At 40.6% G+C, this 25254-nt stretch overlaps 2 protein-coding genes across 2 annotated transcripts in view; both read left to right on the top strand.

Annotated features, from left to right (window-relative positions):
- Positions 1 to 25254, top strand: part of LOC134623853 (GTPase IMAP family member 8-like) — a 520463-nt gene that overhangs the window by 89677 nt on the left and 405532 nt on the right. The window lies entirely within an intron of this gene.
- LOC134647003 (NACHT, LRR and PYD domains-containing protein 3-like) overlaps positions 1 to 25254 on the top strand; it is a 38757-nt gene that overhangs the window by 11002 nt on the left and 2501 nt on the right. Inside the window, exons 8-9 of the mRNA XM_063501106.2 lie at positions 2746 to 2792; positions 2968 to 3478. Of these exons, the coding sequence (XP_063357176.2) occupies positions 2746 to 2792; positions 2968 to 3478 (558 nt within the window). The remainder of the gene's footprint in view (positions 1 to 2745; positions 2793 to 2967; positions 3479 to 25254) is intronic.

Raw genomic sequence — 25254 nt, 5'->3', positions numbered from 1 at the left:
CTTCACATTCCGCTACTTGATGTTCTTTTGGCCTTCCAGACGCTATCTATCTCACGGGCTAACCGCTCCCTATCTACCCAAGCATGTTTTTCATGCTGTTTGTGTGAGTGTCCTTCCTTTCTTAGTTTCTTTGTTAATTGTGCAGGCTCTTTTGTAGTTGTCAGCAGACTCTATTCTAACTCAACTCCTAACTTCTAGTTTATCTTATCTTATTCTGTGTCTAAAGGAAATTTGTAGAAAACTTATATTTGTCAGTGTGTAGCCAATCTCTTATTCTGTCCCTTTTCTCAAATCTATCACCTGGACAGTCGCGCCAGCTGAAGCTTGTGACCTTCCCACCCTGGACTAGAATACATTCTTTTAATTTGCAGCCTTATGTGTACAATAAATCAGAGTAAAAACCTGTGAATGAAATCATGTTATTCTTCCGTAGCGGCTAAACATGTCACTCCTGGTCTGGTGGGGAGGGAACCAGAGAAAACTACAGAGTCCAACTTAATTTTGGCAAAGTTACACACCGATTCAATATTGATTTTAGTGACCTCCGATTGGCGTAACCGGGTGTCATTACTGATGACGTGAATTATGATTTTACTGAATTACGTTTACCCTTAGCCAGCAGTTTTAAATTTTCTTCAATGTCGCCTGCTCTGGCCCCTGGAAGACAATTGACAATGGTTGCCGGTGGCTCTAGCTTCACATGTCTGAGAACAGAATCACCAATTAACAGAGTTTGACCCCTGGCGGGTGTGTCGCCAAGTGAGGAAAAATGGTTAGACACATGAACAGGTTGCTGGTGTACATGGGACTTCTTGTTTAAGACTATGCTTCCTCCTCACCATCACCCAGCCATTCTCTTTCCCCAGCTAGCGGGGGCCTACGCTACCTTCAGCTGCACCAGCTACAGAGACCTGGTTAGCTAAGGGTTTATCAACGGTGTGAAGCCGAGACTCCAATTGAGTGATCCTGGCCTCCAGAGCTGCAAATAGGCTACATTTATTACAAGTATCATTACTGCTAAAGGACGCTGAGGAGTAGCTAAACATCTGACATAATGAGCAGGAAAGTTCAGGAGGGACAGGTGAAGAGGCCATGCTGCTAGCGAGTTGGCTACAAACTAAGCTAGTGAAACAGTAAAGACAATAAATAAATTGAGTAAATTAGTGAGTGAGTGCACAGAGAGTGTGCTTCGGATGAAGCATGTGAAGATTACACTATGAAATAAGTTATCTAAAAGTTTTTAATTAAATTGCCTTCTCAGATAAGCTACACAAAAACACCAATGTGTGTTGGAACAGGAAGTGATACTCTACCGCAAAAAGAATGAACACCAAGTGACAGAACACAGGACAATATATACACTGCAAAATAACTATGAAAAAAATAATAATAGTGCAATTAAATTACACAGATACAACACAGATAAACTGACTCCGACTGTTTGTAGGGTGGAAGTCTGTTTGTAGTTAAAATCAAATCCACAAACATTGATTTATACAGTCTTGAACTCACAGGAATCTGCCTGATTATCACTGTACACTACAAGACACAAAGTGAAAGCTGTTGGACACCAGAGCTAGTTCCACAATGAAGAAGTGCAACTGCTCACTATGTGTGCGATTACAGTGTATTAAAGAAACAGTACATAGAAATTGAATGAATGGGAAAATACTACTTAACAATAAATGTTACACAAAAAAAATATTTTAAAGGAAAATGAAATTCCCCATTATCTTTTGCTTATCCATACCCATAATAAATAACAAAACAATTCTTAACCAGTGTTGGGAAGGTTACTTTTAAAATGTATTCCTCTACAGATAACAGAATACACAGAATACATGCCTCCAAAAGTAATCCAAAGTATTCTGAATACTTTGGATTACTTAATATATTATCATGCTTTTTACAACTACATGAATGTACTATTGCTGTGTGATTTATTACTATTACTGAAGGTTGCTTGCCATACCAATACCAACTAGATTTTTAAATCTTAATATAAAATAAGTAACAGTAGGGTGGACATTAGGTAACACTGCACTTTTTGCAGCGATCTTGTATAGAAAACTATTCCGCGCGTATATCAAACAGGTCTGCGTCTCTGAACTATAGTAATAGGACCTCTGGCTAATACTTCTGGCTCGTAGCCAAAAACTAGCTTTACTTTGTTGTCTGGGTCTACCTTGCTAGCGAGAGACAGAGAGAGGCGTTGAAAGGCTGCTCCAACGGAACTTATTGTTTCGGAGGAAAACACGAACACAGTGTACAGTCGAGTCTTAATAGCTTACTTACAACTGGGCTCGTCAGGCACTCTTCTTGGCTGCGGTGGTTATTATTATTTTTACATGCTTCATATATGCTATGCCTGTAACACTCTGCCTATTGACTTAATAATAATTTTGAATAATAATCTTTGAAAATATTTCTTCACGACATTATGAGATGCGAGATTGACACACAGGCATTAGAGCCTCTTTTTTTTCTTTGGGTTTTCACCGGCGTGGAATTACCAAAAATAGAGAGGGACAGACTAACATATGAAACAGGAAAAGACCGCTGTGTAATCCGTTTATTTCAACAAAGTAACTGTATTCTGTATACCAACATTTTAACTGGTGTATTTGTGACAGTCTTGAACTGCTCCTTTATCAGTTTCTAACAGTCTGTGTATGAGAGCCATGTAATGTCCATGTGTGCATGCTGAAAGAGACTGTGCTGGTCTGATCCTCCTCCTCCTTTCAGGGTGGAGCCTGCTGGAGTCCGATGGTTGAAACCAGGTCTGAGGAAGTGTAAGTGTGTTTTTAATGTGATTCATGAAAACAAAGCAGCACACATTCAACCATCTTCAAACTGTCACATCACTCATTCACATCTCTGATGTCAGGAGTCATCATCAAAGTGTCAATCAATGAGCAGATGATGGATCAATAATTGCAGCTGGATTGTGTTTGTTCTCTCCATCAGATTTCTGTCAACTCACAATCGACACAAACACAGTACACACAAACCTCAAACTGTCTGACAACAACAGGAAGGTGACACATGCTGAGGACGTTCAATCATATCCTGATCATCCAGACAGATTTGATGTTTATGAACAGCTGCTGTGTAGAGATGGTCTGACTGGTCGCTGTTACTGGGAGGTCGAGTGGAAAGGAGACGTTGAGATATCAGTGAGTTCCAGAAAAATCAGAAGGAAAGGAAACAGTACTGACTGTTTGTTTGGATGGAATGATCAGTCCTGGAGTCTCATCTGCTCTGATGATCGTCCTCGTTCTGTCAGGCAAAATAAGACAGAAAAATCCATCTCCTCCTCCTCCTCTTCCTCCTACTCTGTCTCTAACAGAGTAGCAGTGTATGTGGACTGTCCTGCTGGCACTCTGTCCTTCTACAGAGTCTCCTCTGACACTCTGATCCACCTCCACACCTTCAACACCACAATTACTGAAACTCTTTATCCTGGGTTTTGGTTCAGGTCTCCTGGTTCGTCAGTGTGTCTGTGATGAGTTGAGTGTAAAGAAAGTCCTCCTGTTGGAGAAACACTGACTGTTCAGTAGTAAAGAGCGTGTTTAAAAAAGGTGTAACTATTGCAGTGTTTAAAGTGTGTTAGATGTAGGAGTTGTACAGGGAGATAGCCGCGGGCAGGAATGATTTCCTGTGTCGTTCAGTGGTGCTTTTCTCACTGAACGTGCTCCTGTGAGTAGCCAGCATGTCATGGGGTGGGTGGGAGGTATTATCCAACATTGTCTTTATCTTGGACTAGTCAAAGGAGTTTGCAAAGAAAAGCGTCTGGACTTCTTTAAGTTGCTTGAAGACGTTTCGCCTCTCATCCAAGAAGCTTCTTCAGTTCTAAGGGTCAAATGGCCGAGAGTCCCAGATTTAAACCCAGTGGGAGTATCCCCCCAAAGAGGGACAAAGGACCCCCTGATGATCCTCTAATCACATGAGCCAAGGTGTGAAAGCGGGTGTGGGACCTAATCAGCCAGGGTTTCGGGTGAGCTCATTGTGAAACCTGGCCCCACCTTGTCATGTGAATTCCTGAGGTCAGATGGCCCAGGATGTGAGTGGGCATTAAGGCGTCTAGGGAGGGAACTCAAAACTGGATTATAGATGGCAGATAGTTGGTGTCGTAAACCACCACCTCTGTTCAAAGATGGTCGCTCACAGTGGACATAGATGGCCTCTTTCACTCCTCTTTCAAACCATCTGTCCTCTCTGTCCAAAATGTGAACGTTGGCATCCTCGAAAGAGTGACCTTTGTCCTTTACATGCAGATGAACTGCTGAGTCTTGTCCCGTGGAGGTGGCTCTTCTGTGTTGTGCCATGCGCTTGTGAAGTGGCTGTTTGGTCTCTCCAATGTAGAGGTCTGGGCATTCCTCGCTGCACTGTACAACATACACCACGTTGTTAAGTCTGTGTAGTCCTTTATCTTGGACTACATTCACCTCTCAGACACCACCCTAAGGGAGTCTAGCTCCATCCCCGCAACATTACTGGCCTCAACCTGCTGCCCCAGCATGCAACAGCATAGAGGATAGCACTGAACAAGATAAGTGTTTGAGCAGTTATGATAACAGGGACAATCTAGACATGTGTGACAATACTGAACATGTCACATGACACACCTTGGATGTCATGTGATCCACTCTCAGTCTGCACTTTTATTCTTGACATCAACATGTTGAAATGAGCTTTGAGAGAAGTAAAGTTTCCATCACAGGATTAATGTGAGCACCAGATGAACTTTACGAAGAATCAGTGGATTTATCTTCTGTTTGAGATCAACTTTTATCACTTAGAGCCATCTTAAGACCATTTTTTTTCACTTCTCACTCACTAACATCTCATATGATTTCAGATCCCTGCTGTCCCCCACCTGCCCTGTAGGTGGCCTCAATGTGTTCCCACTGTAAAAACAAACAAACAAACAAACAAAAAACAACCGCAGCAACAACAAACAGAATGAAATGACCAGGGCCCTGTTTCAGAAAGCCGGTTTAGTGCAAACTCTGAGTAAGTATACCCTGAGTTAACGAAAACTCTGGGTTTTCGGTTTCACAAAGCGAGTTTAGATTAATTCTGAGTGAGTTACTATGACGACACACTCCGTGAAGCTAACCTGCCCCCTAGCAGGTTTACTTCAACTAACCCTGACCTTCTCCGCCTCTTTGTCGGAAACCTGACTGTAGGAAGTGTCAGACATGGCGTGCCCCTTACTTGAAGAGCCAGTAGATGTTGAAGCCCAAATTCTCCGCAGAGCTCTCCGCCGGGAGAGAGTGATTAGAGCGCGTTTGGACATTTTATCATTTCCTGATTATTTCCTGTGTGAACGTTACTGTTTTTCAGCACAATCTATAATTTATTTGAATAACATCCTCAGGCCTTATATTGCTCATGTGACACATCACGGACATTCTCTCAGTTCTGTACATATTATTTGTATTGCACTTCGGTTTTTTGCAAACGGGAGCTTTCTGTATAATACTGGTGACGCTGAGCACGTTTCCAAGGCTACCGTCTGTCGGGCAGTCAGGAATGTTACAGTTGCACTGAAACGTCTCCTGTACTCGTTTGTGGTGTTCCCCGGTCATAGACCCACACGATTTATCAAAGAGGGATTCCCCAAAATTGCAGGTATCAGGATGAACAAAACTTAAGTCATGATGTGGTGATACTTGAACTACTACTTAGATTCTACATTTATTTTCAGGGTTCCCAGGCGTGATTGGCTGTATAGATGGCACTCACATTCCAATCATTGCTCCTTCAGTAAATGAAGGAGACTATGTGAACAGGAAGTCTTTCCACAGCATTAATGTACAGGTACATAGTTCCCTGTAGCATTTCAAACTAACAAATTATTTCATTATAGTAATGGAGTATAGTATAGGCCAACTGCTCCGCCTCTGTGAGTGATGGTGGTGGAGGACCCCCACCTGTTTTTCGGGCCTCCGCTTTTTTTCTGTTGGCTATAACGGGTCACATTTGAGCATACCGAGTAAGCAAATATGTACTTGTAATGTGCTCAGATAATTTCAATAAGTGCTTACAGAAAGAAAATTAATGTAGCCTCTAACTGCAATTGATTTACACAGGACAAACAGACCAAGCACTATGGCTCATAATACAATTACACCTTTGGACTATATTTTTATATTTCATTTTTACTTGCTGCCAGGAACGTTTGGGGCCTGTTGGGTTGCACCTGCGCTCACATCACATCACAAAATAAAATGTATAAAATAAAAAATAAAATGAAATGTAATAAAATAACGTGTTAAATGGGTGGAAATCCCTAGATCAATGTTTAAATTAACACTCACGCATTGACTCTGTCGGCTATGTATTGCCATGCATGCTCCCTTTCTTTTGCAGCTGAGGCTGTGTTACTTTTTTTCCGCAAAATATGCATGTTATCGGCATATGCTGCCATCAGAATTTCAGCCTCAAGCGCTGTAAAATACATTGACCACGCCTTCTTTCCCTCCGTCTCCATGGTGACTCGCTTAATCTGTGCTCCACTAATCAGGGCTTTATGTGCGCGCTTAACTTGGGGTTAAAGCAACTCCGGGTTGATTGAACTAATTGTTATCAGCCTTTCTGAAACCGAATATTCTGAGTTGGACAGTTCGGGGTTACTCAACCCTGAGTATCATTTTTAACTCTGAGTTTTCTAAACCGGCTTTCTGAAACAGGGCCCTGAAATCACTTCAATCTGATGTTTAATGAAAACAGTTCAAAGTCAGCAGATCAAATGTTCAAACCGGAAATTTGTCTCATTGTTGAAAAGTTATTTTTTGATTTTTGATGCCAGCAACATGTTTCAAATATTTGGCTCAGGGCTAACAAAAGGCTGCATGTGGACCACATCTGGCAATGATGGCACTATTTATGTTCCTATTTTAGTTAGAAATGCCATGTTGCAATACTATATTGCTCTTTTGAGAAGAGATTTATTACCAGATATAAACCAGAGTGGATCTCCTCACAGCTCATGGTGTGTGTGTACATATATATATGTATATATATATACATATATACATATATATATATATATATATAGATATATATATATATATATCTATACATTGTAGGACATTCACAGATCGGTCCCAAAACCACTCCTTTGTTGTACGCATGATGCTGCTTCACTTTACAGAAGGTAGTGGCCAGGTGATAAGTGGTGCCTCATTTCCACAGTACCTCAGTGCCTCAGTACGTACTCGCCGAGAACGCGAGCACAGACTCGCGATATGTACAATTGGAACACCTGCGTACGTGATGATGTCACAGGTCCGGAGTTTTCACTGCCTTCCCCTCCTAATTTAACTGTGAGTAACATGTTATGAAGCTTAATTTTATTCACAACCAAACCGGTTTACTCAGGAACAAATAAAACACTGAAATAAACCAAACATTAACATTTAGAAGTGATCTAAGTGACTTATATATCAGTTTTAACCTCAGTAGTGAAACCTCTATTAATAAGAATAGAGTACATGTACATACAGTGGGGCAAAAAAGTATTTAGTCAGCCACCGTTTGTGCAAGTGCCCCCACCTAAAATGATGACAGAGGCCAGTAATTTGCACCAGAGGTACACGTCAACTGTGAGAGACAGAATGTGAAAAAAAAATCCATGAATACACATGGTAGGATTTGTAAAGAATTTATTCGTAAATCAGGGTGGCAAATAAGTATTTGGTCACCTCAAACATGGACAATCCCTGGCTCCCACAGACCTGTAACGTCTTCTGTAAGACGCTTTTCTGTCCCCCACTCGTTACCTGTATGAATGGCACCTGTGCGAACTCATCATCTGTATAAAAGACACCTGTCCACAGCCTCAAACAGTCAGACTCCAAACTCCGCCATGGCCAAGACCAAAGAGCTCTCGAAGGACACCAGGAAAAGTATTGTAGACCTGCACCAGGCTGGGAAGAGTGAATCTACAATAGGCAAGCAGCTTGGTGTGAAAAAATCAACTGTGGGAGCAATCATCAGGAAATGGAAGACTTACAAGACCACTGATAATCTCCCACGATCTGGGGCTCCACGCAAGATCTCATCCCGTGGGGTCAAAATGAACATGAGAACGGTGAGCAAAGATCCCAGAACCACACGGGGGGACCTGGTGAATGACCTGCAGAGAGCTGGGACCAAAGTAACAAAGGTCACCATCAGTAACACACTAAAACGGCAGGGAATCAGATCCCGCAGTGCCAGACGTGTTCCGCTGCTGAAGCCAGTGCATGTCCAGGCCAGTCTGAAGTTTGCCAGAGAGCACATGGATGATACAGCAGAGGATTGGGAGAATGTCATGTGGTCAGATGAAACCAAAGTAGAACTTTTTGGTCTAAAATCAACTCGTCGTGTTTGGAGGACGAAGAATACTGAGTTGCATCCCAAGAACACCATACCTACTGTGAAGCATGGGGGTGGAAACATCATGCTATGGGGCTGTTTTTCTGCCAAGGGGACGGGACGACTGATCCGTGTTAAGGACAGAATGAATGGGGCCATGTATCGTGAGATTTTGAGCCAAAACCTCCTTCCATCAGTGAGAACTTTGAAGATGAAACGCGGCTGGGTCTTCCAACATGACAATGATCCAAAACACACCGCCCGGGCAACAAAGGAGTGGCTCCGTAAGAAGCATTTGAAAGTCCTGGAGTGGCCTAGCCAGTCTCCAGACCTCAACCCCATAGAAAATCTGTGGCGGGAGTTGAAAGTCCGTGTTGCTCGGCGACAGCCCCAAAACATCACTGCTCTGGAGAAGATCTGCATGGAGGAATGGGCCAAAATACCAGCTACTGTGTGTGCAAACCTGGTAAAGACCTATAGTAAACGTTTGGCCTCTGTTATTGCCAACAAAGGTTATGTTACAAAGTATTGAGTTGTATTTTTGTTATTGACCAAATACTTATTTGCCACCCTGATTTACGGATAAATTCTTTACAAATCCTACCATGTGTATTCATGGATTTTTTTTTCACATTCTGTCTCTCACAGTTGACGTGTACCTCTGGTGCAAATTACTGGCCTCTGTCATCATTTTAGGTGGGGGCACTTGCACAATCGGTGGCTGACTAAATACTTTTTTGCCCCACTGTACGTGTACATACCTTAATAAAAACAAGCAGGTGAGATGTTAGAACGCTTTTATTTCTATTCTAGTGGACACTCAATACTATAGACAGCTGCTGGGGTTTCTTTAACCTGAACTAATAATAATAACAATAAATACACCAAACACAAAATCACTGAGTCACGGACTCAGAATCATGACACTTGCAGTATATTTATTAATTTATTTTTGGCTAAACTGTTTTTTTCCATCTAACTTCACCACCATTTGTGTTATTTGATTCTTCCTGCTCTTATACAGTCTCTCTGTTCTCCTCTGTTACCATCTTCATTCCTTCTTTCCCCTGGGAATTGTGCTACTGAAATGTGCTGGTGATGAGAGGGAGAAGGGTTATAGGAGACAGAGAAGGAAAAGCAAGAGCTTGGTGAGTGATGAGCGCAGGGAATTCAAATATATGCACTATGTAAAGGGAGAGCTGGCTGATATGATGAACAGAAGGGGATGTAATATATGCACTTCCAAGGTGGAAGGGAAACAAAGCCAGGAGCACTGGAGGTGGATTCAAGCTGTTCTACCATGGTAGGGACAGGAAGAGAAATGGAGTGGTGGGAATATTAAAGGAAAGTCACACATAACAAACAAACATGTTCTTTTTGAAATGTAACTGTACATGTAACTGAGCATGGGTTCAAGTCCTGGTGTGGATAAAGTTGTGTTATAGTATCAAAAGGTAAATACAATTTTTATTCAGTTAATGTGGATATCATTGATTGTTTGCCATTGCTTACTATGTGATTATCCTGCTTATCATTATTATTACTATTGTTATTATCATTATTATCATCATGTATAGTGTCATATAGCACCTTTAAAGTTTGTCAAGTGTTTTGACATAAAGGCAAAATCAAGATGTAGATTTAAACTGAGCAAGGAAAAACTGGAAGTTATCAATCAGCTTGATTGACTGAAAATACTATTGAAATAATTGATCGAAAATATTACATGAGTTTAATCTTTCTATTTTATAACAAATTAATTTATGCTGGTAAGAGGGAGTCAGCGGACCACAGCTGGATGTCAGTGGTTGGGCTGGTGGACTACTTCACTAGATAACACCTCACTCTGGTTTAAAGTCTGAGCACAAAGACACAAAGGTCAAGTAACAATTAACCTTTGTAGTTCAGTTGAAACCTCCGAACTTTATCGTTCCGTATTAGAAATGTAGGAATGGAGGAAAAATAAAGGTGATGAGATTAGTGAAGTATATTTAAGCATAAAATTGTGTAACGGCTAAATGATGATATGAAAGCCACACTTACAATAAGTAAAATGTTCACTGAACCGATAATATTTCACAATTCAGAAAAAGATGAAAGTGGTGTCACAGAAGCAAGAATGTAACAATAAGCAGTCAAGATTTGAAATGGGGCACCTGAAAATAGGCTCTGCTGCAGGGGAGAGCCAGGCAGGCAGGCAGGGCAGCTGTGGGGTATCTACTTATCACGGTCCTTCTGTATTTTAAAGATGACCTTTATTAGTCCCACAGGTGGGAAATTTGTTGTTGACAGTAGAGTAGTCAGTCGGGAACTGAAAAGGTCCAGCCAAAAAGTGTGACAAAAAATAAAAAAAACTGACTAGTTTATGTGCAAGTGCTGACTGGGGTTCGCAGTCCAATTTAATACAAAATGTTTTAAACTCAAAAAGTAAAATAAAATACTGTACTGCAGTACCTCAGGCAGAAATACTGTGTATGAAAATGGTCTAACATTTTATAATATTGCGCTTACACTTAGAGTTTAATTCTCCCAGGATTACATGGAATGTCAGTGTAATCTGATGATGATTTTATTTACAAATACTTGTAGCTAGAATGAAATTTACAGACTAGAAGAAATAATTGTACTGTCATTTTAAGTAGTCCATAACTTTGTGGTAATTTAGCAAAAGAATAAACAAAGAAATGTAATATTAAATTGTAATTTTTGCTGGTGTAGTCACTTAACCTTGCCTTTTAAGATTTTTAATAAGGAATTTAATTTTTCTTGTTAGATTACACGTAAAAATGTATTACATACTGTTCTCTCTTTTCTAGCTCCACAAAAATAAATAAAATAAACACTGCAAATCTTGTAAGGGAGAAGTCAGAGTGATTTTATGATGAAGCCAGGGCAATGCATAGTCTTTTTGGCAGTCATTTTAAGTTGTAGATTCAAGCTGCTCAGCTCATCTTTTTGGCCACCAGGTGCCACCAAAGGGGACTGTGTTGAAGCGTTTGAAGTAAAGAACCTTTGTTTGATACAAGCTTCAACTTCAGAAAGCTGGGAGGTGGGAGGCTCTGCTTTTTGCCCATCACTGCTGGTCCTCTGGGGCTCCCACCCTTTGTGGGTGTAGGCGATCCATCAGGGGCCTCCTCCTTCCTCACCTGCTGGAATGGTTGAAAAGATATTGCTGACACTTGTGGCCTTGGGTCTTTGGCACTTTTGGGAGCTCCTTGAGGGCTTTATTACTTCATCCCTATTCTCAATTTGAAGTACATTTTCATGACAAAAACGCTCACACTTGACTCTCTCTCCCTCTTTCTCACTTTCTTTCTCTGTCACACAAATACAATGACTCCACAAGAAAATTATTGATTTATGTACCAATTTATGTACTCCAACCTTTTAGTGTTTCTTTCACTATTACAATAGAATCTGCCATGATATGACTGTTGTTGTTATCAGGTGGTGCATGAATAAAAGTCAACTGAATTAAAAATGTATTGATTGTGTGTGGCAGGTCTAGTCTATATTTGAATTATATTCACATGATTCATATTTGTGGCTTTTAAGAAAATATATATTTCTTCAGGCTGGGCTAATCATTAGTTGACATACTGAGAATTTAGTCATACGAGTTCCTGTAGAGATGGGAGGAGCTGCTCTGCTGAGGTGAGGAGGAAACAAAGTACTGTAATTTCAGTTTGTACAGTCATGAAGCAGATGAGCGAAAACAAGGTGAGTGTTACTGAGCATTTATGGGGTGTCAGAATAATGAGAACATGTGTTTCATACTGGAAAAACTCATATGCATGTTTCTCAAGGTAGAACAAAAAAAGTCTGAAAATGCTTTTAGCCTGTTTTGGTATTGGAGTTTGTGGCACCATACACCATACGTCAGACTGACTTTGTTTTTCTTGTGCTAATTTAGCTGTCTCTCAGTGAGCTGTAAGGGAGTAAAAGTATTTATTATTTATGAGACAAAGGGTCACCTGCATTTAATACAAGCTAGACTGTGTATGTGTGTCCTGGTGTGGTGTATATCCTGTTCTGCCAGTTATGTCTTAAAAAAATGTTTGTGATGTTTCTTCTGTGCTGTTTTCACAGTCAGTGTTCCTTGTTTCTTGCCCAGAAGTCATAAAGATGAGTGTTTTGAGGCAGAACAGAGCAGAGTTTCAAGGATCCAGCTCTATGTCCATAAACAGTGACAATCTCAGAGATTATCATCCAATCTACAGTCATGAACTTGGACCATCAGGCAAAAAGTAAGAAACTATGTATATTATAAACAATGTGAAAATGGCAAAAGGAGAGAATAAAATTTAGTAACACAGTAAAGTGTTTTAGTAAAAGCTTTAAAATCACTAAAACAATTATATGAAGTGATTTGCCTTAAATAACCACTGATACAGCTGTGTTTCTTTCAGTCTGTATTGTGTGCTTGACTTCATGATATTTGTTTCCAATGAGGTTTTATTATTTTTTCTCCTTTGTAAAATAACAGCTGTCCTACCAATACAATATTGATGACTTGGATTGGTTTGATGCTGGCAACACCACACTATTCATGTGAATGTGCTCATAACTAACCTGATGAGCTGCTGTGACTCCTTATTCTGGTGACCCATGGTAGGATTAGTGAATAATGATGAAGGAAAGACTAATTTGGTATATTTGCAATTCACTTCAATTCAATTTTATTTATATAGCACCAAATCACAACAGCAGTCGCCTCAAAGCGCTTTATATTGTACAATAGATACAGAGAAAAACCAAACAATCATATGACCCCCTATGAGCAAGCAATTTGGCGACGGTGGGAAGGAAAAACTCCCTTTTAACAGGAAGAAACCTCCGGCAGAACCAGGTTCAGGGAGGGGCGGCCATCTGCTGCTGGGGTGAGAGAAGGAAAACAGGATAAAGACATGCTGTGGAAGAGAGACAGAGATTAATAACAGATATGATTCGATGCAGAGAGGTCTATTAACACATAGTGAGTGAGAAAGGTGACTGGAAAGGAAAAACTCAATGCATCATGGAAGCCAATGAAGGGAAGCCAAAATAGGAGAAATCTGCTCTCTCTTTCTAGTCCCTGTCAGTACTCTTGCTGCAGCATTTTGGATTAGCTGAAGACTTTTCAGCGAGTTTTTATGACATCCTGATTATAGTGAATTACAGTAGTCCAGCCAGGAAGTAATAAATGCATGAACTAGTTTTTCAGCGTCACTCTGAGACAGGATATTTCTAATTTTAGAGATGTTGCGCAAATGGAAGAAAGCAGTCTTACATATTTGTTTAATATGTGCGTTGAAGGACATGTCCTGGTCAAAAATGACTCCAAGGTTCCTCACAGCATTACTGGAGGCCAAGGTAATGCCATCCAGAGTAAGAGTCTGGTTAGAAACTGTTACGAAATCAGTTTTGCCCCGGTTCTTTATTCGTCGAGGGATCCAGAAAACGGCACCGGAACTCAGTAATCATTTTTACAAAATCTTTATTCATCTTTATTTAAGCATGCACTTCTAGAAGGGAAGACGAGGCCGGTGTCCCTCTGCAACAATCTTCACCTCTTTGTTAGTCACAGCCAGCTTTATAGAAGCAGCCCTATCATAAAACCCCCACAGAGTGCTCCAAACTCTGTGTCTGTGTCTGTGTGCATGAGCACGTGAGTGCCTGTGTGTGCGCGTACCCATGTGCCTATGTGAGTGCACGTGAATGACTGTGTGCGGATACCTGGTATGTGTGTGCACGTGAGTGAATGTGCATGTAAGTGTGGGTGCGTCGTAACAGTCAAAGCACTGTTTGTGTGTCTCTGTATACGTACTTCCTGGGGGTCATAAAAGTAATCTCACCCAAGTTAAACCAAATTCCTCTACACAACATACAAAACAGAAATAACATATTACAAATATTGAGACCCCCACTCTGCATTCACTGGGCCATTGTCTTACATTTACAGATAAGGTGGAGAGTCTCCTGCAAGCCTACTTCTAAGTAATGGCAATTATGAGTTTTTATTAAAGGTACAAGCATCAGCATCAGCAACCCCCAACTGTAGCTTCCTGACTCCTTTTATTTATGACACCAGACCCCCAGTGTCAATAAATTCCTTTCTCTCTAAAGAATTACACACTCTCAGGCCACAGCTAAACCAAACTGAAACACAGAGACAAATCCTTCCTTATTACTGTGATCTAAACAAATTTAACACATTATATTCTAATAATTATTTTCTTGTACTCACAAATCCCTCTTTTGATCTGCCCAATGGCAGATCAACAATACTCTAAATCTGTTACTAAAAATGTGTTCATCTAAGCTCTCCCCATTTCCCAAAAGTAGCATCATGTCGTCTGTGTTTGGTTTGCTTCACCGTGACCTGTGATGGTGGAGTCGCCGGAATGGATTCAGGTCTGTCTATGGGCAATTCACTTATAAGAAAAATCACAGTTACAATAACAACAAGTATCACACCTCACACTACTGTTTCTCTCTAATTTCCCCTTAACCAGCCTAGAGAAGTTGACATGATGTAAATTTAGATGAAAGGCTTGTCTGTTTACATCTCTTCCCATGCTGAAGGCTTCTCTGCAAAGGATCAAATCATTTGTGCTGTTCACAGAATCATAATTCCATCGCTGGACTTCCTCTGCGCTGTCACTTTTGGAGCTTGGCACGCTCTCTCCATCTCTCAGTTCTCACGTTCCAACGCTGCTGAAGATTTTAAGGCAGAGCACGTCGTACACCTTAGCTGTCTTCCTCAACGTCAACGTCGACACTCTTTCATTTTATTTAATATGTTGCTGTGCAGAGTCTCCTCATAACGATCTCCTGTACGATGTCTGCTGTGCTGAAGGTGATCTCTGATTCTCCTGAGGACTCTCTCCTGGCCTCAGCTCCCATCTTGTGGACGTTCTCCTCAGTCGCTCCTTCTCGTCATGACACCTCACGACATCTGCAAATTAAACTGACACTCCTCTCGCCACATGGCTTCCGCCATGTGTCAACTCCCCAATGAGACATGTACAAGAATGTTGCACAGTCTCCCTAAAACAATCTCCAGGGTTTCCCACTTGGAGCAGCCATACTCCAGCCTGTAACCCTGTGTAAAAACATTAGTCGGCAATTACATGTTTAGCCTATTTAATTCCCAGCTCCACCTGAAGCTTGTATCCTGGAAGACAACGTCTGTTCAATTAAACTTCACATTTTCAACCAACTATAGATCAAAAGAGTAATAAAGTATTCAGCGTAAAAGACAAGTGTCATGTGTAGATTTTCTCAAATCATCAAATCACTATTATTGCCATAATCTGTCCCAAATCATGAATCATCCCAATTTAGTCCACAATTTAATCGGTGACTTTCCTTAAACAATGTCACTCCACTTACTAGGAGCTCAGTAGTGGCCAGCTAATGAGCCCATATTCAACTATTCCATTAACACTGCATCTCTTATTTGTTTTCTCATGTCACTTGTCTGTTTTCTGCTGAATCCTCTACATGCACTCTTAGAAAAACAAACATTAACGACACACATGGATCATCCTGATGGTCAGGCGCAGGTCAACAGGTTCCAGAGGTGCTATAAAAAAGGTCATAAAGTTAATCCTGCTGTAGAATAAATAACAGTGATTTCAACACAGGATGATTCTCACACTATTTTCACTTCTCCCCTGTAATATTCAACATTTTCCAACAACACAATGTAATAGCATAATCAACATATAGCCTGTAGGTTCCCTTCACTCATAAACCCAGTAATCCTGTAATAGAAAAAACATCAACCATTAGTGTGTCCTGCTGTAACTCACATAATCAAACACATCATTAACTTCCTGCTGTAGAAAAGAAATGTAAATGTTAACGCTGCGCACAAGCCCATGAATAACACACCCCTGATAGATTGACAAACACAGAAAATGGCATTTAAAGGTTTAAATCGTCACGCAACCTAGGATGCTGCTGTCATCTTCCTGCTCCTGTAAAAGAAACACATAAATTGATCCACCCTTTTGTCCTGTCTAGGTGGAGGTTAACCTTGAGTAGTGGTCAAGTCTTGTCAGTTTTGTCAGCTTTTACCAGTCAGTCAGTTTTTTTCTCTCACTCATTCATTCATTCTTTCTTTGCTGGTAGTAGAAAATATCATTGCATTTTCGTTTCCACCCACAGCAAAATGACGTCATTTCAAAAAGAAAAAGAAGAATTTAAATCGGATTGCCTCGGTGAATCCTTTTTGGGCAGGGACTCATTTTCTAATTGTCCCAAATAAACGGCTTTCTCCAGAGCCCAATTGTAATTTTTGGAGAAACTCACGTGCAACAGTTTTCTCGACATCTTGTAAAACGCTTTTAATTCCCGTCGTGCAGATCTGCTTAAAGAAAAGAAATTCACAAACACAAGTCAGTGCACTTGTTCAAAACAAAAAATAAAATAAAAATATCAAACAAAACTGTCAAACAAAACTCCCAATGCACTGTCCAGAATAATAATAAAAATAACAGATCAAACTGAAAAACAAAATTAAATAAAAATACAGAAGCCCGGTCTTAGGACTTGTCCCAGAATGTTTTCTAATAGGTGAAAACACACCAAATCTAAAACTTGGTGCCATGGTAAAACCTTCCCCATACATCAGAAACAAAAAACAAAACAAAACAAAAAACAAAAAATCTGCTAGTTTCACTCATTTAAACTCTGACTGCAAGATTCTGTTCACCCCTGTTATCATGTTCCCCAAAATAATACTAATTTAGTTGTCAATGAATCACTTCTCAATCCCTTAAATAGACCAAACAGGATGATGGTAACAGTATTGCCTACTTAAAATTGTGTTTGATCTTAATGAGCTTCATTGTGTGTGTTTATCGGGTTAATGCATTTACTATTTCTGTGTATCCTTTTATGTACCTTCCCCCTTTTTTCTGAAACAAAACTCCATTGACTCCAAATTTTGTTTCAGAAACATCTAAATGAAAATCTCTGTCACAGTCCGGCACAGCTAAACCCCAAGTCCTTGCAGGTTCCCATCGGCAACCACGCTGTGTGTTATTAACCCCTTCTACAATTACCCTCTTTTGATGTGTGACACTTTATGTATGATTGTGTATCCTCTGTAGTGCATATCATGTGCATGTGTGGTGTTATCTTTCCATTTTCTCTAACAGTACTCTTGCATACCTCAGTGCTTGTCTTCCTCCCCCTTTTGTGGTCGTCTGGACACTTTATCAATCCTCCACTTCAAGGCAGTCGGTTGTCTCCCCTGGATTCTCTAACCCAATTTAATTCCCCACACTAAAACAGCATTCCTCTGTCCTCACCTGCTCCTTTCTCCTCTCCCACTTTGCTGTCCAATGGCAGTCAGTTCTCTTCAGCTTTGTCCCATGTATGCTCCCACTGTCTCTTTCATTGCCATCTTGCTCCAAACATGGCAAGTGTCAAAGTCCAACAATCTTCTCAAAAGTCCTTCACACACCGTGAAGTTGCAGCTTGCTGGAAACGCATCTCCATTCATCCAATCAAGATGATGGATCTTCTCTTTCTGATGCCGTTTGTCCATAGTGCTGCTGGATCTCTCTGCTCAGGTCTCTGGTATTGTCTCTTGGACTGCTTTCTTCTGTTGATGTTCATCCTCGTGCTTCTGGAACTGCACTCTGTGTCTTCAGGGAGAGATTAGCTTCCTTGGAGCTTGCTTTTTCAGGATGAGGACGGGAAGCTGCAAAACAATTCGGCCAAAAATTCTGGCTGGGTGTTTCTATTTTTTATTTCTAATAATCTTAACCTATAATTTTCTTTCGACTGCTGCCCGTGGAGAATTGATCCAGGTCCGTTCCCCACCTGTAAACGACAGACTGAGAGACTTTCATTATTCGCTGTGACTGCATATGTTTTCATCACACCTAAAGCAACACATCTCCACTTATTTGTTTTGAACTCTACTAACTTTAAACCCCGAAAATAAAATTCCTATTTGTTCTTAACCGCAAACACAAAACATCTTCTTGATGTTGTTATTGATTATTTTCACCCATAACACTCCAACTTATGTTTTCTTTTGTGTCCAGCAGGGGAAGAAGGTGACCTGTAGTGTCACTGCTTCACCCAGTTGGAGACAATTTCCCACTCACACTTCCACACTTTTATTTTTCTTTGTTTTCATCATTTTCTTTCTCTTTTTTTCCCCACAAAAATTAAAATGTTGTCCTGCAACCTAGAGAGTCAACTGTCATTTGATAACAAGTGTCTATTAAATTGACACTATTTTAACACTGATGACAGATAACAGGCTGATTTTCATTGCATGTGTGTTTGTGTTATTAGGCAGGTTTAATGGATGTCTGTGGAGCTGCATCTCCAGCAGGACATGTTCTTAAAGCTGCCTTTCCTACACACTTATCTGCTATTAATTGATCATCTTTAACTAATGTGCTATGAGTCCACTGATCTTTTCATCACACGAGGTGACTTGGACAAGATGATAAACAGACTCACATGCTCAAGATGCTGTCTAATCTTCATGAGCTCTCTTGTGTTTGTGTTAGTAGGGTTAATGCATGTCCTGCTTGTGTGTGTGATTTTGTATATATTTCTTTTTGCAGTGTTTCAGATCCCTTCACAGTTTTCCAACTTAAACAGTCAGTTTGTATCCCCCAGTTTGTGCTTTTTACTCACTTGGGCCACAGATTTTATTTAGTTTTCCTCTTTCCCTGTCATCATAAAACATGTGACATATTGTCATGCATTTCACAAAAGAAGTTTGTTCTCATGTATTCAGAGTTGTGTATCTGGGTGCAGGATTCATTCGCACATCACAACAGGAAACTCAGTATTTTAGAGTCTCCACTCCAACAAACTCCAACACATCTCATTCACTCGTGCTAGAATTCAGTCACCTGTCGTTAATCTAAGAACGATCAACTAATTTGCATATCAGCTATTAACCTACTAAGATGACAGGACAACAGACATGAAAGTTCAAAATGTTATCACCAAAATAAAATTTCCCTCATACTGTAAATTACTTGTGCTGCACCAATCAAGCAGAAAGCATCTCCCAGTTTACTATATTAACAACTAAATTTATTGTCTGATCACTGGTTGGTCAAACCAGAATCTTTTTTTACCCCATTGTTTTACACCCACACATTAACCTGTTAACTCACTCCTCCAACCTAATTTTCCTTTCACCCCAACAGCTCTCATACAGTTAGCAAACAGATTCTCCATTCATCCTTGAGTACTTGGTCACCTTTAAATGTCACTATTAATTTTATCAATTTATTTATCATTACCTTAACACTAATCCACTATTTAGTTTTCTTTATTTATTTTAGTTCACTTTCTCCTATTCGATCACATTTATTTTTTAACTCTTATTATTTCACAGACAATCAACTACTCTACTTCGTCTCCCTTTTTGCCATCAAGTAATTCACACACACTCACAGGCTGGTCACTCGCCCCCACCTTTCTTCCTCTCTCACTCTCACTCACACACACACATTTTGCTCCTCCTTTGTTCCACCTGTGAACCCGCCCCTCGAGGCTGGCTCACACACACCTCATGCTTCTCGCAGTCCCATTCAAACTTTCTGCAAGACACCTCTGCTGATTCAGGACAAGGCCCTGATCAGAACAAAGAGCGGGTGCCGTCCGCTCTTGTACACCTCAACCTATCTAGGACAATTAGGCTCACGATCTTCAGATCGCGCCACATTTGCCTCACGAATCATTGAAACTGCGCCACGGACTGGATACCGCAGTTTCTCTTCCCCATAAAAAATAAAACCAAATTAAACCCCCCAATTGACTTCACAGTTTGCAACAATTCGCGACACGGCCTCCTGCCGCAATTTCTGCACACCACAAACACACACTTTTAGACCCAAATTCTTTTTGTTACTTTAATTGACTCCCGTACTTCAGACGAGACGCCGACTCTAACGGCGCTTTCACACACCTACACAGTCGAGACACTGCAGTCAGTGGGACGAGCCAAGCAGTCGTTCTCTCACTAACAAAGCAACTTGCCCCCACTCTCATGCAGTTTATCAACCGTGACTAGGATCCCACACCTAGGCTTTAGTTATTTAAGGCGCCCCCAGTGCCCAGGTCACCACCCCGGCTCCTGTCCCACAGGTCCCAACGCCGCGTCCGAAGATGGGTTGAGTTGCCAAACTCAAAGCACACACGGCCCTCAGCCGGCGACGAGGCCTTAAACCCCGCTTTCTAACTAATAGTAACACGTTTCCTGCTTTAACGCACGGAGGACGGATCACACACCGCCACTAAAACGGATCACACACCGTTTCTTTAACATACTGAGTGAATTTACACTGAGATACGCTCAACTTAGCGAACAGATAATTTAGGCTTTAAACAATATGCACACTTCGAAAATAAATAGGTGGTGCTTACCTTTCAATCATGTGAGCTAGCTCTCTGTTCACCTCGTTTCACGATCTCAGCTCTGCCAATTCATCCTCTCTGGGCCTCGAGCGAATCCCGGGTTTCGGCACCAAAACTGTTACGAAATCAGTTTTGCCCCGGTTCTTTATTCGTCGAAGGATCCAGAAAACGGCACCGGAACTCAGTAATCATTTTTACAAAATCTTTATTCATCTTTATTTAAGCATGCACTTCTAGAAGGGAAGACGAGGCCGGTGTCCCTCTGCAACAATCTTCACCTCTTTGTTAGTCACAGCCAGCTTTATAGAAGCAGCCCTATCATAAAACCCCCACAGAGTGCTCCAAACTCTGTGTCTGTGTGCATGAGCACGTGAGTGCCTGTGTGTGCGCGTACCCATGTGCCTATGTGAGTGCACGTGAATGACTGTGTGCGGATACCTGGTATGTGTGTGCACGTGAGTGAATGTGCATGTAAGTGTGGGTGCGTCGTAACAGTCAAAGCACTGTTTGTGTGTCTCTGTATACGTACTTCCTGGGGGTCATAAAAGTAATCTCACCCAAGTTAAACCAAATTCCTCTACACAACATACAAAACAGAAATAACATATTACAAATATTGAGACCCCCACTCTGCATTCACTGGGCCATTGTCTTACATTTACAGATAAGGTGGAGAGTCTCCTGCAAGCCTACTTCTAAGTAATGGCAATTATGAGTTTTTATTAAAGGTACAAGCATCAGCATCAGCAACCCCCAACTGTAGCTTCCTGACTCCTTTTATTTATGACACCAGACCCCCAGTGTCCATAAATTCCTTTCTCTCTAAAGAATTACACACTCTCAGGCCACAGCTAAACCAAACTGAAACACAGAGACAAATCCTTCCTTATTACTGTGATCTAAACAAATTTAACACATTATATTCTAATAATTATTTTCTTGTACTCACAATATCATATTTCTAAGATTTTCAGGGCCGAGTACAATAACCTCAGTTTTATCTGAATTAAGAAGCAGAAAGTTAGCAGCCATCCAGGTCTTTATGTCTTTAAGACATTCCTGCAGTTTAACTAATTGGTGTGTGTTATCTGGCTTCATGGATAGATAGAGCTGAGTTTCTATGCCATATGTTAAAACAAGATCTAGAGTGTGATTAAAGTGGTGGGTGGGTTCTTTTACATTTTGAGAGAAGCCAATTGAGTCTAATAACAAATTAAATGCCATGTTGAGGCTGTCATTTTTAGCATCTACATGGATGTTAAAATCACCCACAATAATTATTTTATCTGAGCTGAGCACTAAATCAGATAAAAAGAGAAATCAGAGAGAAACTCTGTGTAAGGCCCAGGTGGACGATATATGATAACAAGTAAGACTGGTTTCTGAGTTTTACAGCTGGGGTGGACGAGGCTAAGCATCAGGCTTTCAAATGAATTAAAAGTCTGTCTTGGTCTTTCGTTAATTAATAGACTGGTGTGAAAAATTGCTGCCACACCGCCCCCTCGGCCTGTGCTTCGAGGTTTCTGGTAGTTAGAATAACTTGGGGGTGTTGATTCATTTAAACTAACATACTCATCCTGCTGCAACCAGGTTTCTGTAAGGCAGAGTAAATCGATTTGTTGATCAATTATTAAGTCATGTACTAACAGAGACTTGGAGGAGAGAGACCTAATATTTAATAATCCACATTTCACTGTTTTACTCCTTGGTTCAGATGTGGATACTGTATTGTTCTTTCTTTGTGATTTTTTATGTTTAAATTGTTTATTGCTGGTTTTTAGTTTGTTTGTTTTTTTGTCTTTTTGGGAGATGGGTTTTTTTGGGGGGTAGCAGGAGGAGAGAAGCTGCAGAGAGGCGTGCAAGACTTTTGGGGAGTTTAATAAATTTGTCCATATTTCTAGAAATGAGAGCTGCTCCATCCAAAGTGGGATGGATGATGTCTCTCCTAACAAGACCAGGTTTCCTCCAGAAGGCTTGCCAATTATCTATGAAGCCCACATTGTTTTTTGGACACCACTCAGACAGCCAGCACACCTCCTGGTGTGTAAATCACACATTTCCCTGCAGAGTGGTTGAGTTCTGCAGAGCTTTATAAATGACTCTGCCAGTTGTTTCCATCATTGTTTGAATGATTGAGTCCAAATGTATGCAGACATGGGCATTCAAACACACCAGTTGTCTTTGCTGTTTGTTGTGGGAGCTTGTCCTTGTCATTACCCACATAGCAAAATTGGTATGGCCCAGATCTGGCCCTGCTTACACACACATGGGCCAGCACAAGGCCAGTTGCAGATACACTGGTGGTCCTGTTCTGGCCCATGTGTGGATTACATCTGGCAAACCTGATCTGGGCCACCAAAGGGCCGTCATTCTTGGTGGTATGTGGGCCATGTGTAACCACATTTTGTGGGTCAGATCCGGACCATACCAATTTTGCTATGTGGGTTGATGCCGGATCAGCGGAAGACCTGTTTTCTACGGGCCATATAAACCAAACCACAATTGAGCCAGATATGGCATGCCATTACATAGACAGTGCTATTTATGCCAGACCTAGCCCACATCTGGATGACATACATGTTATCATGCCAGAAGTCAGCCAGCGGTGCCAGCTTGATACCAGATCCAGGCCAGACCTGCTTGCTACGTGAATAGAGTAGTTGTAAGAGACTTCTTTAGCCTCATAAATTTGACAGAGAAAGAGATAGCTGAATGACCAACAACAGGCATACAGTACTTAGAAGGAAAATCAGTGCTTTATTCATTGTTTGTGTTTACAGACGTCAGCAACACAACCACAGAGCAGAATTTCCAGGATCCAGCTCTATGTCCATGAACAGTGACATGTCCAGAGGCTATCTTCCACAGTTCAGTCACAAACCTGAACCTTCAGTCAAAAAGTAAGAGACTGATTCTGCTCTCAAATAGCTGAAGATGATTTTGGTTATGGAGTCTTTTTATATTATTTGAAAGGGGTCTGCGAGGGTGGAGTCATTGAATTGTGCTTAATCTTTTCTACATCAGGTTTTGGTTGAGATGAAAAATAAATAATGCAACAATCAATTATGTGGAAAGAAAAGACACCGTAGTTGGAAGCCTTAAGCTAAAATATATCTTCCAAAAATTTGGAAATTTTCTAAACTTATCTTAACATATTACGATGTTTCTAATATTTACAACAAAGGTTTTTAAGGTCACACATTCATTGGAAATTATTTCTGCAAAACACACAGCAGCTGTGCTGCTTTCAGAGTGTATCATGTGTTTAACTTATTGATATGTTTTCCTATGAAGTTTTGTAGTAAGAATGAGACTATATTGTAAACAATATGAAAATGGTCAAAATATTAGCTAAGAATTCTAAAATGATTTTAAAAAAAGATTAACCTGCCAATAGCTTGTCCTACATTAATTAGAGGTTTTGTAAGAGAGTTTTTAGTTGGTAACAGTCTGTTGTACAGAAGTCATAGTAGTTGTGAGAAAACAAAGATTTTCAGCCTTACACATCTGACCAACGGATGACCAAAAACAGGTCACTTGATTCTATGTTTGCTCTATGTCCATAAACAGTGACATGTCCAGAAAATATCCTCCAGTCATAGGTCATGAACCTGGATCCCCAGTCACACAGTAAGAGACTGATTTGGCTATAAACTGAGTGAAAATGATTTTGGTTTTCGAGTATTTCATGTTGTTTCAAAGGGGTTCACAGTGGTGGAGTCAGTGAACTGTGCTTACATTCCTCTGGAGCAGATCAGAAACTGGTAGGGATGAAATTTCTGAAATTTAAAAAAACAATTTTTTCTAAACATTAAAGACACAATTCTTAAAAGATAGAGGCTAAACATAGTCTTGAATGAATGGACAAAATTTTATTAACATACTAGCTTTTTGTAGTCTTTCGTAGAAGGCTCAAATTACACATTCAAATTAAGCAACATGGCTGCAACTCTAAAAGGACACTGCAAGACAGAGGAAGCAAAACTACACATAGCACACATGAGGCGATCTGTGATGTTTTCCCAACTCTTTGGAAGTCAACATCTGCCACAGCTTGTAAACAATAAAAAAACAACAGGATTAACATCTGATGTCTAGATTCTTTTTGAATTCAGATATGTGATCATATATGGCAAGGACCCTACTAATATAACTGTACTGCTTTAAGAAGACGAAGCAAAAGTGGAGCAGATTGGAGAGTGTGTGTGACCAAACATATGGAAACCAGAAGGATTGCTAGCTCATCTGAGCAGTGTGGGAACCATAGCTGAACTCAGAAGACTCCAGAAAGTGGAGAATTAATGTGAACAAACTGAGAGGGAAATCCTGAGCACAGTGGACAAACACCTTTAAGAGATGAACTAAAGAGCAGAGAAGGTGAAGATGAAGGCAAACGCAGAGGTTTTTGATGTTGCATGAGAGGCTGCAGGTTTAATTGAGACTATCCTTGAGTATTCAGTTATGAACCTGGATCATCAGGCACAAAGTACAGATTTT

This window comes from Pelmatolapia mariae, linkage group LG3_W (genome assembly GCF_036321145.2).
Source record: "Pelmatolapia mariae isolate MD_Pm_ZW linkage group LG3_W, Pm_UMD_F_2, whole genome shotgun sequence".
In the NCBI taxonomy this organism is placed as follows: Eukaryota; Metazoa; Chordata; class Actinopteri; order Cichliformes; family Cichlidae; genus Pelmatolapia; species Pelmatolapia mariae.
This window is presented reverse-complemented; position numbering and strand designations above follow the sequence as displayed.